Raw genomic sequence first — 14320 nt, 5'->3', positions numbered from 1 at the left:
AGGCAGTGTCTCAAGCGGAGCACCGAGAAGGGTGCCGAATCCTCAGCAGCAACCGTGAAGACTCCTGCTTTTGTGCACATGGAGGTTATGGACACCTGTGTTTCATTTTCCTCGTGCAGGGAGGTGGATGGAGGACTCTCCGCTACGGATACTCGGGAGTGGATTCTAGACAGTGGTGCTTCCAAGCACATGACTCCTTCTCGTTCAGATTTACAAGATCTCTGCAGGTATGTTGGTCACATTCTTACTGGGGATACATCCACTATCCCAGTTCACAGTGAGGGCAGGTTGGAGATAGTTCCCGATGGCAGAGGGGGAAAGCATTCCTCCCAAGTGTTGTATGTTCCATCACTTGGTTTTCATCTATTGTTAGTGCATCAGGTTTGCAAGACTGGCGTACGGGTGGAGTTTGACGAGCATTTTGTTGCTCTCCGGGACAAGGCAACATGCCAGGTAGTTTGGGAAGGCGGAGTGGAGAATGGAGTTTATAAACTTTTAGCACTCTCTCTCCCAGGTCCTTAGTTTTGTGATGAGTGGCAGTCTGGTAATGGCCACTTAAGTGTGGATACGTTGCAAGTGCAGGCTTTCCCGGACCAAATGGTGGATGGCTTGCTAGAGGATGGCAGCAGTTGGTAGGAACTTTCCAGTACAGATGCTGGTAGTTCTTGTGTTCATCAGTCAGAGGAAACTTTACAGGTAACCTATGCTCTGATGTCTCGTAGTATTCGGGACAAAAACTCCTGTAGATGAGGAAGTTCTTTCCACGGGGACCTATCGGAAGGCCAGGCAGGTGGCAGTTGATTACTTGTAGGTGGAGGTGGATGTTGCACATTCTCCAGGCTGTGTGGTTCTGGATTGAGAGGGGGTTGGTTACAGGTTTTCGAAGGCCTTGAGTGGTCTTCAGCAGGTTTCCGGGATTTGGCATCCCACCGTAATAGGTGTTGATCCTTGTGAGCAGTATGATGCCTCCTTGACTCGGAAGCAGAATGGTTCATTGATTTGGTTGATGCATACCAGATTGGACGGGAGCTTCTTGATGAGGCTGTTGAGCTCATGTTTGCAGAGGACTCTTTGGGAGGTAGGATTGCGTATCTTGTGGTTTCTGCAGCATGCGAAGGATCTTCGACTCTTTTACACAGGAGGGGGATTGATGGATAGAGTTAGACTCCACGGATGGAGTGACTCAGATTGGGGAGGAGAGCCAGACACGAGGACTTTGACATCAGGCTACAATTTTTCCCTTGGCTCAGGAGCAGTTTTATGGAGCAGTAAGAGGCAACCATCTTTTACCTTGTCGTCGACAGAGGCAGAGTACCGGGCTCTTTGTGGTGCTGCTTGCGAGGTGGTGAGATTGCAGAGGTTACTTGGCAGGATTGGGTTTCCACTGGAGAAACCCATGGTCATCCAGAGGCATTTTGTTCGTGAAAAGATTGTTGCTGATGACATCTTGCTAGAGTTCTGTTCAACGGAGGACAGTGTGGTGGCCCTCCTCATGAAGTCTCTATCTCAGGCTTTGCTTTGGCGGCTCTCCAGCTCCCTGGGGTTGGTTTCACATCCAGGAGCTGAGGGGGGGTGTTAGTAGTCATCTCCTGTCTGTATATGTACACCAGGGCCTCTGTTGTGGGTGCGCTTGCCCGATTTAGGTGTTTTCTCATTTTTCCCTACTCTCCATATTTTTCCCTATTTTTTTTTCCTATTTTTACCAGGTGTGGGAGGCTGTTCTTTGGCTCCTGGCAGATCCAGATGGTGGCCGACTGAGTCTGCTGCCCCCAGGTAGTCTTTTGTAGCAGGCCGACTTGGTCCAGATGCTGGCCGACTCCACATGTGTGAGGGCCGACTCACTGGGGTTGGCCGACTGGAGCTGGTGCACGTCGTGGGCCATCAGTAGGCTGTCGGCTGTCCTTACTGCTCATGTGGGGCCACATAAAATGGCCCCTTGGCCCCCCACTCATTGTATTCAGTATTCAGGATTTTCTTGTGTATATATAGCAGAGTTACACGCCTCTCTCTCTCCTTCTCTATTGCTGTATTTTCTGCAGTGCACTTGCTCTTGTGTTCTCAGATTTTGTCTTCATCTCCGCTGCATATTCTGACAAAATCCTCCCCAAAGGGACATATGTGGTTAATAATAAAGAGGCTTCAGCTGAAGCACTTTTTTAATTTTATCAATCACTAGGTGGATGAATCTCAAAAGACTACAACTTCACTTATACTTGTCGTCACAACTGCTTAACCATGACCTTTTAAGCCCTTTACACAAGGATTCCAAGTTGTTAGAATATTCCTAGTTTTTGGCTTGAGCATTTTTAAAATTGGCATCGAATGGTCAAGAATCGCACCAAATTCCTTTAAATGCTAATAGAGCACGCCTAAAGCTACGACTTCTAGCCATGACCATTGTCACTTGATGCTTCTATGGAGCACCATTACTTTTGCAAATCATGGTGCCAGTGGTTTGGCATGGATTGCACAATTGGTAGCAAATCATAGTTCTGGTGCAGAGCTAATATTTCCTATTTAATGTCAAATTTAATCAAACCCTTTGGTAGGCACGTAGCCCTTGAGTCAAGGAATAACTTTGTAAAGAAATTATCATTAGATTCCTTCACGTTGAGACATATTATGCATCCAATTGTGGGTTGTCTAACATTTCCGAAAGTTTTTTTGCAACCTATTTCTTTCCTTCGCTTAATGATCTTGAGGCACTTTGTATTTTGACATCCGAACATTTTTAATCAACTTGGTAGCATGTACCTTTACTTAATTGCTTCGGAAATCTCAGCTTATAGATTTGTAACTCTGTCAGCAACATTCACATGATCTGATGTTTGTGTGGCCCAAAGGCTTCTTTATATAATGTTTGGCATGTAGCAGAAGAAGCCATGCAATCAAACACTACCTTGCACGAATGGACAATGCTCCTCCGATTTGGCCTGTTGATCAGGGACATGCCATTTCAATACCTCAAATGCAGATTAATTGTCGTTCTTTGTGACTAAAAGTGTAGGGCACTAAAAATCCCAAAATTGGGCTTTGATACTGTGCTCTTGGATGTGCAAGTGGCGGGGTACGATTACGGTGTAAACAAATGTGTCGTCTTTGCTATTATATTAGTTACCTTCAAAGGGAATCAACACAACCAACTCGCTAAGCCTATCCACATTAATAAAACATTGTATATTGAACTGAGTGATGGTTTTCTATGAAGATTTGTCTACTATGGTGGGAAATCTTTATGCGTGAACCTGCATCTCCTATTAGGTGCTGATGATGTGGGTGAGGATGTCATAGCATGCAGGGTATGCTGTGCAGAAAGGAGTTGATGATTTGAAGCTTTGTGAGTAGACTTCCATAGAGTAACTTTTGTGAAGATTTGTCTTCTGAGGTGACATATTTATGCATGAACCTGGGTCCTGCACCTACTCTTGGGTGTTGATGACATGAGTGGGGATGTTATAACACGTAGTCTAATAACCTGAACTTTCCACTGGTATATAATAGTGACGAAGTTCATACTGATTAGCTGAAAGGAAAACTTGATTTTTTAAACAAGATGTCTTACCCTGTGGTACCTTTGACGAATTTTCCATTGGCTGCTTCTCCCGTGCCAATGTTTGTTGAAAGTTAGGAAGAACACAAAGAAAGACAGCCATCTGCTGTGAATTGCATAGTCCTTTATTGCAGTGAGAATATAAAACCATGCTTTGATGACATTTGGACAAGCATAAAGACTTTCTCATTAGGGCAGATTATTTTGTTCAATAGCTAATTTGTAATGGCACCTTGTGAATTAAGGAGTGCTGGAGTAACTTGGGCACTAGTCAGCTATCTAGAGCCTTCCAACGGTGCCTGTGGTTAAAGAAAAAAGAGATGCCATGGCTGGGGCTGGAGGTGCACAATCTAACATGCAAAGGGACTGTGTTTTTGTGCAGTTTAGATGCTTTTCGTGCCTTAATAAATTATGAGTGTTTGAGCTGTGATATTTTTTTCGGCTGCATATTATATACTTTAATGTTCTCTTGATCATGTGCCTTTATTATATTTAGCTATGGCTTGTGTTAGGAAATCTTATTTATTCTAACATTGAAAAAAGTTCAGATCGCGGTGTTTTGAAGGTCAGAGATGAAGAATTTATTTGGCCACCTTTTCAGGTATACTTCTGCACATTTAATGAGAAATTGCACACAATGTTTGGCTTCTTATGTTGAGGGCTGTGATAGGGTTTTCTTACATGTGAAGATGTACTCATGTTGGCATCCAGGTGCTTGTAGAAGTTTTTGTCAGCCTGGTTCTCTGCTTCTGGGCTGCATTAAGAGTTCCAGGGCAGTTCCTTCCTATTTTACCTGACTTGGAGGGAGACAGGTATGCATGAGATCCTATTTGTGCATTTCCTCTTGATGTTTAGAAGGGTTTCAAGGTTGTTGATTTAAATGGACTCCAAAGAAATTAAGAATATTAACAGTCTGAATTGCTCACGTAAAGTTATGTATAGTGAAACACAGTTTTTGCATCTGCCACTTCAAAAGAAAAGTTGTTTTTTTTTTCTTCGTGATGGAAGCCTCCAAAACAGTCCCCAACAGCCGGTATTCTTCATGGGCAGCCTTCAAGAGAGAGAGAAAGAGAGTAGCCATCATTGGGGCAGCCTGTAACGGTGGTAGAGGCTAGTGTGCAGCAAGAGAGCCTCTATTAATGAAGAGAGAGGGCTCCAATTTATAGATTTGGGCCTCCCATGAGCTAAAATGGCAAGAGCAGGCTACAATGACAAGTGGAGAGCCACACAATAGCTGAAGTGACAAGTGTGAGGCCACTTGTCTCACTTTGATCCACTTTCTAACAAGTGTCAGGCCACTTGTCTCACTTTGGTCCACTTTCTTGCCACATGCCCCAATCTAAGAGATGGGTCCTTCCATAAACTTTATCTCTAAAAATATCCCAACTGGTAGACATTCTATCAAAGGCACTTTGCTAACTCTTGGTATCTGCTCGATTCCAGATGTAATGACGCGAACAAAATTTCCATCGGAGTCGGGCCAAAAATAGCAACTCTCCTAAATTTTAGGAGTGTGGTCCTTTGTATTCTAGGATAATCCCCCATTCCCAAAGTTTGTACTTTCCAAATATTTAGACATCCTGGAGTCCACCAGACTCCTTTCATACTGGGAAATGTCGAGGCTGGTGACATTCTCCCCAACTTCTTAAAAGTTGTTCGTAACTTTAAGCTTGAAGCCATATATCCAAGATATAATCATGTCCCATCAAGTGGGCGAGACGAGACAGTCTCAAAAATCCAATATAACTGAAGAATCCATGTCCCAAAGAAATCGGTGAGACTAAATAACTCTCCATAATACCAATATCAAAATCATGTCCCAAAATAAATGGGTGAGAATTCCATGGAAGATATGCTAGACACAGGCACAAGAGTCAATTGTGTCTCAATTACCAATATCAATGAGATAATCATATGCCAATGAAAATCACCAACCAGGTGCTAAGACACTTAAATAAGTGCCATGCACAAGAAACTAGTGCCTCGCACAGAAACATGTGCTATGCACACAAACTAGTGCCATTCAAGAGCACAAACCATGGTGACAGAAAAGCTGGTTCCCCATAGTTTTGGCAATCCTTTCTCCCAATCCCAACAATTCCCATGTTCTCCCATACAATCCCAACTTTGATCAACAAGCATGGTGTGGAAACAATGAAACATTCACTCCACAATCGCAACACGAATCCACGTGTGTGGTGGAGTGTTCATTGAATTGCCCTCTCACAATCCCAACATGAATCCACATGCATGGTGAGATGAACAATGAACCTCTTGGCCTCTGTATGGGGAGATAGTGATTCTAATATGGCTTTAAAAAAAATAAAAATAAATCCATGTCCCAAATAAATGGGCGAGACAAAACAGTCCCATAAGTCTAGATATCATAATCATGTGTCAAGTAAATGGGCGAGACAATCAGTCCCATAAGTCCAGATATCATAATCCATGTCCCAAGTAAATGGGCGAGACAAAATAAGTCTCCTGCCAACAAGGCATCGGTCCACATGACCCTTGGCATAGACATAAGTCCCGTGCCAACCAAGCATCATGTCCACTTTACCACTTGCACTCCGTGTTGGTACTCTGACCACACACCTTGGATGAGAGGTGGGCTTAAGTAACAAGATAAAACAGTCACTCACAAGCATAGATAACCTGGTGTTCCATAAGCATTTCTGCTACACATAGTTTATAGGCATTTCGACCACCAACTCACACTACCCTCTCAAGTGCCCATGTTCCCTTTCATCTGCTCTCTATTGTTCCACCCACACATGGTAGAAACAATCTTCAAGAGAGCATGTAGGACAAGAGAACACTACACACGGCATGTTGTGCTCGACACTACCCTCTGAAGTGTCCATGTTCCCTTCCATCCGCTCTCTATTGTTCCACCCACACATGGTAAAAACAATCTTCAAGAGAGCACGTAGGACAAGAGAACACTACACAGGGTATGTGAACCATGAGTTTCATAAGTCCAATGTATCCCAAATAAAGGGAGCTATAAAGAATAATCCATCCTAGTAAAAGGGAGTCATAAACATAATCCATAAACCTGAGGATGGATCCAAATCCCTAGAAAAGAAGTCTAAGAATCCATAGACATGTATACCATAACTCTTACCACATACTCCGTGCTAACCACACACCTTGGAGTAGAGGTGGACTTTTATCTATAAAAGCATCATATCCATGAGATATCCAAAGATTTTTTCTCTATAAACTGGGACAGATTCGTCCATAATCTTGTCCAAGAAAGAAATCTCCATAGATATAATCCATCCCAATAAAGGGAGCCATAAACAATGTTTTCCTGAAACCATCTCAAGGCAAACAACACCACCTTTCTCCTTGCATGGCTATACAAGGGTTAGTGAACATCAAAAACACTTCATAGTAAATAGCCAAAGCACCAACTTTGCAAACTCAAAGTATACTTAGCTTTTCTTTGCCAGGTTGGTCATGAAGCCAAAAGAAATATCTCCTCACAATATCCTTAAGATATCCTGAGATATATTTCCAAATAGCTTGCCTGTAAGCTTGATAATATAATTCACAATATCCATATGGAAAGAGTGCTAAACGTGTGCACACTGCACATAAAGCCAACTCCACACTTCCAAGATAAAATTTTGTGAATTCATAAATCCTTAGATCAACAAGCTGTCTACTGCTCATGCTCTTGCTTCATAAGCTCTGAAGCGGCTGGCCATGCTTAACAGCAATGATGGTAAGTGTGGTCCCCACTTGAGATCTTTTCTCTTCCTTATTGATAGAAGGAAGCCTCCGCTTCCAAGAAAGCCTATGCCATAACACAGCCCAACACGAGGCAACCAAGCCGGAACATAGGCTGTAGAAATGCCGAGCCAACAATATAATCCATATACCTTTGTGTGGGTACTGATTCTTCCCCAAAAACCACGGGTCTTCATGCAATAGAGCTGGTACAGCAAGTACAACTCTCCATTCAGCCAGTACAGTAGGTACAATGGCTGGAACAGTCGGTACAGTGGTTGGTACAATGGTTGGTACAGTGGTTGGTACAATGGTTGGTACAGTGGTTGGTACAGTCGGTACAGTGGCTGATACAACAGGTACAACAAGTACAAATGCAGGTACAGCATGTACAGTGACTAGTACAGTAGGTACAGTGGTTGGTACAGCAAGTACAGAAGCTGGTACAGTCAGTACAATGGGTGGTACAGCAAGTACAACAAGTACAAGGATTGGTACAGCCAGTACAATGGCTGGTACAGTAGGTACAAAGGTTGGTACAACAAGTACAATGGCTAGAAATCATAATAAATGATTAAATACCCTCGCCTTCAGTATTTCTTCGCGATGGAAGCCTCCAAAACAGTCCCCAACAGCCGGTATTCTTCATGGGCAGCCTTCAAGAGAGAGAGAAAGAGAGTAGCCATCATTAGGGCAGCCTGTAACGGTGGTAGAGGCTAGTGTGCAGCAAGAGAGCCTCTATTAATGAAGAGAGGGCTCCAATTTATAGATTTGGACCTCCCATGAGCTAAAATGGCAAGAGAAGGCTACAATGACAAGTGGAGAGCCACACAATAGCTGAAGTGACAAGTGTGAGGCCACTTGTCTCACTTTGATCCACTTTCTAACAAGTGTCAGGCCACTTGTCTCACTTTGGTCCACTTTCTTGCCACATGTCCCAATCTAAGAGATGGGTCCTTCGGGATATGGTGAATTCTAGGTGTAGTGCCATGGCATAAGATCCCCAGTTGATCTACAAGAACCAAGCAACCTCATCCGAAGAAGTTTGAGCTCTTGTGGAGAAGGTTATTTTCTTGGACATCATCTCAATGGGTGGGATTGCCATGGGTCCCATGAAGATTGAACAATGATGTGACCCTCCCACCTACCTCCCGGGCCAAAAAAAAAGAACGAGAGAAGTGTCCCAGGCTCCAATCGTGAAGCAGTCCATCATTGCTCCATCTAGTCGGAGTGTCACTATCAAGTGGGCGAGATTGGACCGTCGGGACACTTTTTCCCTCTTTAGGAGGTTTTTTCCCCCGGCTTGTATATACGCCCATCATTCTAGGGCTAACTTATCTTTTGTACATTGACACAATCTAATACTTTGTGTTGTGTGCATTCTTGCTTCTTCTTCTCCAAGCTTTGTGTGCTTTCCTGCAACCCTAATTCCAACAATTGGTATCAGAGCAGGCATCGGCTCCCAGGGCTACACCGCCAGCACCCTCCGACTCACGTTCTCCGATTGAGGTGAGTTTTCACGAGCACTTGCAGGTCCCTATAATCTGCAGATAAGCCCTTAGGGCTTGGCGTTCTCAGAAATTGGATCTGAGGTCGTTTCGGGCTCCGTTTTTGCATTTCAAGTTCTGCACAGGTGTTTTCGTCATTTTGTGCAGAAATTTCGACAGTGCAGTTTTCTGCAAAACAGGCATACGTATTCTATTGTGGGCCGTGCTACATAGCACGAGTTGTTTTCTGTTCAGTCTTTGCTTCATTACAGGTAGCTTTTGCATCAGTTTCAGTCAGTGGCCATGACTGATAACATCAATGATGTATTTCGCATGTTGTCTGCTGATGACAAATTAGATGGAGACAGCAACTACCCACTTTGGGCATACATGATGCAGCATGTTTTGGTTGCAAAAGGAGTGTGGAACATTGTGCAGGGTATGGATGTACGTCCAGGTTCTGTGGATGTAGGATCTGTTGAGGATGTTGCAGGTTCTAGGAGCTCTACTGTTGCTGTTGTTTTACCCACTGCTGATTAAGCTCGTTGGTATGGGAAAGATGCGCAGGCTCATACCTTGATTGCACTTTCTGTCAAACGTAACATCACCCCACATATTCGTTCAGCTAAAACAGCAAAACAGGCTTGGGACGAGACAAAAATCTCTTACCTGCGTAAAGAGCTAGAATCGAAGATTATGCAGGAAGATGATGACATGAATGTTTTTCTTGCTGAGATTAAAGATCTCAAGGAACAGTTGATTTCTGCAGGTGAGATTATTCCAGATCATTCTCTTGTGCAGACTGTTCTTGATACTTTACCTGAGTCATATCAGACTTTTGCTTCCACGTGGAGACTTGTTATACTGAGGACAGACCTGATGTTGTCAAGTATGATACTCTAGTCAACAAGCTCTTGCAAGAAGGGCAGTCCAGGCAAAACAGGGCTAGGCAGCGTGTAGTTGATCAGGCATTTATTGCTGCCCAGCAGAGAAAAAGTGATAAGGCAGCCCCTTCCACTGTTTATTCTCCTATTAGTAGGTCTGTAACTTCTTCTCCTTCCACAGGTAGCAACAATAAGTCTGAGAAGGCTCTTGATAAAGGCAAGAAAAAGACCAAGTGCAACTATTGTAAGGCAAATGATCATGTCATTAAGAATTGCCCCAAGCTAAAGGCTAAAGAGACAAAGAAGAAAGAGTCAAATGCAGCCACAATAGCGGATACTTCTACAAATGCAGATTCTGCAAATGTTGTGTAGGATACAGAATGGGCGTTTAGCGTGTATTGCCAGTATGACCCATCTGTACATGATGCATGTTTGGTAGTTTCTGTTGACTCTCATGTTTGGTATTTTGACAGTGGTGCTACAAAGCACATTACCTCGCATCGTGATATGTTCACTTCTCTTGAGGCTGTCCCTAATGGGAATACTGTCACATGTGCCAATAATGCTTCTTATCCAGTGAAGGGCATTGGTAAAATTATGCTTACTGCTGCAAATGGCAGCACTTTCACACTTTCAGATGCTTTGTATGTGCCAAGGATAAAGAAGAATCTATTGTTTGTCTCTGCGCTTGCTAGACTTGGACTTGTAGTCAAATTTGTGGATGACAGATATACTGTTCATGATTTGACTTTTGGTGATACGATTATTGTATCTGGCACCTTGTTTCATGGGCTGTATAGACTCAATTCTTATGACAAGTGTGTGGAAGATTCAGCAAATGCAGTTTCTGATGAAAAGGCAGTTTCAGATGTAAAACTATGGCATGCTCGTTTTGGTCATCTGAACTTTGCTAGTTTGCTGCGTTTGCAGAAATTTGATATGGTTGCTGCATTGCCCCCTCTTGAGGCACCATTGAAACATGTTTGTGAAGGCTGTATTTTGGGCAAAATGCAGCGTTCTGCGTTTCCAAAGGATGGTTCTGTGTGGGCCACTCGCAAATTGCAACTTGTATATAGTGATGTATGTGGGCCTATGCAAACTCCGTCATTTGGTAAACACTTGTACTTCGTGACTTTCATTGATGATTACTCAAGGCATGCATGGGTATATCCACTGAAAGCAAAGTTCGAAGTGTTTTTGTGCTTCAAACAGTTTTTGCTTATGGTTGAAAATGTATCCAATTGTAATATGGGCACCCTCCATTCTGATCGAGGGGGGGAGTACATGTCTAAAGAGTTTGATGCATTTATGGCTAGTCGTGGGATAAAACACCAATGTACAGTGCCGTATACTCCTCAGCAAAATGGTGTTGCTGAGAGGAAAAACAGGTCACTTATGGAGATGACACGATGTATTTTCAAGAGCCAAGCTTTGCCACATGCGTTTTGGCTTGAGGCTGTCATGTGTGCTACATATGTACTCAACAGGTGTCCCACTAAGGCCTTGCAGTCTATTACTCCATACGAAGCTTGGCATGGCAGGAAGCCTTCTATTGGTCACTTGCGTGTCTTTGGTTGCTTGGCCTATGCTTTAGTGCCTGTGCAACAACGCAGAAAATTGGATGATAAGGCTGTCAAATGTATTTTTGTTGGTTACAGTGCTGAGAGCAAGGGTTACAGATTGTATCATCCGCAGTCAAAGCGTATCTTGATTAGTCGAGATGTTTTTGTGGAAGATGCTGTGCAGCCTTTGTTATCATGTACCAAAGAGACAGGTGTGAGCTCACGGGATGTATTTGATACGTTGTTGCCTCTCTTTATAGGTGGGAATTCAAATGTAAGTCCTAATGAGGTAAATATTCAGCCTATGCAGATTTCAAACGACATCATAGATCAGGCCTATTTTTGATGCAGATTTACAGGATGTAATTTATGAAGATAGGGCTGAAAATGAGCAAGCTAGAGGTATGCCTAAATGGCTGGTGCAAACCTTGCGTGATTTCTGGAGTGCCAACTTAACTCTCCGATAAGCTTTATCCATACTCTCCACAAACTGATCAGCCTCAAAGATCTTATCCTTTGTATGCAAAATGGGTGGTACCTTTTTCCCTCCTTCCATAATCTCAAAAGGCGCCTTGCCTGTCGAGGTATGTACAGTGTTGTTATATGCAAACTCCACCAAAGGAAGATACTTTTCCCATTGTTGCTTGTGCTCTGACACATAACACTTAAGAAGATCCAACACTGTAGAGTTAGCCTCTTCTGACTGACCATTTGTTTGTGGATGAAATGACGATGAAAACTTGAGAGTTGTACCCATGTTGTCAAACAACCCTCTCCAAAACAAACTCGTCATCCGTGGATCACGGTCACTAATGATACACGTAGGCAATCCATGATACTTGAAGATGTTCGCCATGAACAACTTCACCATATGATCCACTTTGATCGTCTTACGCACGGGAATGAAATGAGCCTGCTTACTGAACCTGCATATGATAGTCCAAATGCCATCATTGCCCGTTTGTGTCCGTGGAAGATCGAATATAAAATCCATGGCAATGCTCTCCCAAGGTCTATTTGGAATAAGTAAAGGCTGTAATAACCCTGGTGTCTTTTGACGGTCAAACTTTACCTTCTGACATACGATGCATTGCCTCACAAAGGCATCAACATCTCGTCTCAAGGTTGGCCAATAAAAGAAAGTCGCCACTGCTTTTACCGTGGCGTCAATACCTCTATGACCTGCATACGGTGGAGCATGACTTTCAATCATAACCTTGAGTTGCAATGGCCTGGTAACACACAGTCTGCCATGCATCAATAAAAATCCATCTTTGAGAGTGTAATGCTCATGCCGCTGACCCTCAGACATCTGATCATACACCCTGCTAGCCAAAGTCCTCATCATGGGCATACTGCTCTTTCATTTCATCAAGCTCACGATGATAAGCAAGTGAAACTGCAGAGACCTGTGGCTTGCGTGACAAAGCATCTGCCACTACATTCTTTTTGCCTTCCACATGCACAATCTGGAAGTGAAACATAGACAAAAAGTTTGCCCAACGCATATGCTTTTCTAAAAGCTTAGTCTGCATGAGGAAATAACGCAAGGTTTGATGATCTGTCTGCACAGTGAAATCAGCCCCAAGCAAGTAGTGTTTCCATGTAGAAAGAGCGTGAATTACAGCCAACATCTCTTTCTCATAAACCTGTAAATGCTTCTCGGCATCTTGCAATATTCTACTCTCATAGGCTATCACATGTCCCTCTTGCATGAGAACTGCACCAATGCTACTTCCACATGCATCACACTGGACAACAAAAGCCTTTCGGAGGTCCGGTAACACCAATACTGGATCCGAAGTAAGCTTTTCTTTGAGCTTTTTGAATGCTGTAATTTCCCGATTAGCCCATCTAAACGGAGTTGCCTTCTTTGTTAAGGCATGAAGAGGCGAAGCAATTTCAGCAAAGTACCGTATGTACCGCCTATAATAGGAACACAATCCTAGAAAGCTGCGTACATCATGCACGGTCCTCAAATCTGGCCAGTTAAGAATTGCTTCCACCTTTGCTGGATCCATACGGACTCCATGCTTAGACACAATATGCCCCAAGAAATGTATCTCTTGCAAAAAGAACTCACTCTTTTTGTCATTAACAACCAGCCTATGGTTCCTGAGTTCTGCAAACACAATGGCCAAATGCCTTCTATGCTCTTCCTCAATTTGTGAATGCACAATCATATCATCAAAGAATGTGCCCACAAATGCTCTTTGAGGCCTGAAAATCCTGTCCATCATTCTGTTAAATGTGGCAAGTGCATTTGTCAAACCAAAGGGCATAACCAAGAACTCATACAACCCAAACGTGGTTCGGAATGCTGTCTTATGCACATCCTCGGTCTAATTCGTATCTGATGATACCCGCTTTTCAAGTCAATGCGACTAAAGACTGTGGAGCCCTGTAAGCGGTCCAAAATGTCATCGATCCTCGGTATGGGGAATCGATTCTTGATGGTGTTCTTGTTCAGCGTTTGGTAATCAATACACATGCGCCAAGAACCATCCTTCTTTTGCACTAGGAGTACATGTGAGCAAAAGGGTGATGAGCTAGGCTGTATCAACGCTTTATTCAAAAGCTCCTGCACCTGACTCATAATCTCTTCCTGTTGGGCTGCACTAACACGGTACGGCGGTCTATTCGGTGGAGTACTACCAGGAATTAGATCAATGGCATGATCTTCTGGCCTCTCAGGAGGAAGTTCTCCTAGCAATGACTCGGAAAAACAATCTTGAAACCCACATAAGAAATCAGTCCTGTCCTTATCTAACATAGACAAATTAGACTTAGACTCATCATCTTGTGCATCCTTTACATAAATCAAGTACGCGGAAAGATGCTTTTTCATTACTGATGAAATCGCCGTAGCGGATACAATAGGAACAGATTCCCCTTTGAGTTTTACATCCAATACATGTTCTTTCCCTCTATGAGTCAGAGTGATTTTCCTATTGTATGTATCCACCACCACATGTACTCTGTGGCACCATGGCATCCCCAACAAAACATCACAGCCATCAAGTGGCATGATAAAGAACTCTTCACTGTCCACATAACCTTGCAAATGAAGCCGAAGCTTCCCAATGATAGGAGTAA

The 14320-nt window shown here is 43.4% G+C and overlaps 1 protein-coding gene across 3 annotated transcripts in view; it reads left to right on the top strand.

Moving 5' to 3' along the window:
• LOC147619402 (membrane magnesium transporter-like) overlaps window positions 1–14320 on the top strand; it is a 30012-nt gene that overhangs the window by 3093 nt on the left and 12599 nt on the right. For all 3 annotated transcript variants that reach the window (XM_086773043.1, XM_086773042.1, XM_086773044.1), the window contains 2 exons: window positions 4099–4151; window positions 4262–4362. In XM_086773043.1, the coding sequence (XP_086629169.1) occupies window positions 4099–4151; window positions 4262–4362 (154 nt within the window). The remainder of the gene's footprint in view (window positions 1–4098; window positions 4152–4261; window positions 4363–14320) is intronic.

Source organism: Cibotium barometz, chromosome 33 (genome assembly GCF_041138505.1).
Source record: "Cibotium barometz isolate CiBa-2024 chromosome 33, ASM4113850v1, whole genome shotgun sequence".
Classification (NCBI taxonomy): Eukaryota; Viridiplantae; Streptophyta; class Polypodiopsida; order Cyatheales; family Cibotiaceae; genus Cibotium; species Cibotium barometz.
The sequence above is the reverse complement of the archived record's forward strand: the minus strand, read 5'-3'. Positions and strand labels throughout refer to the sequence as shown.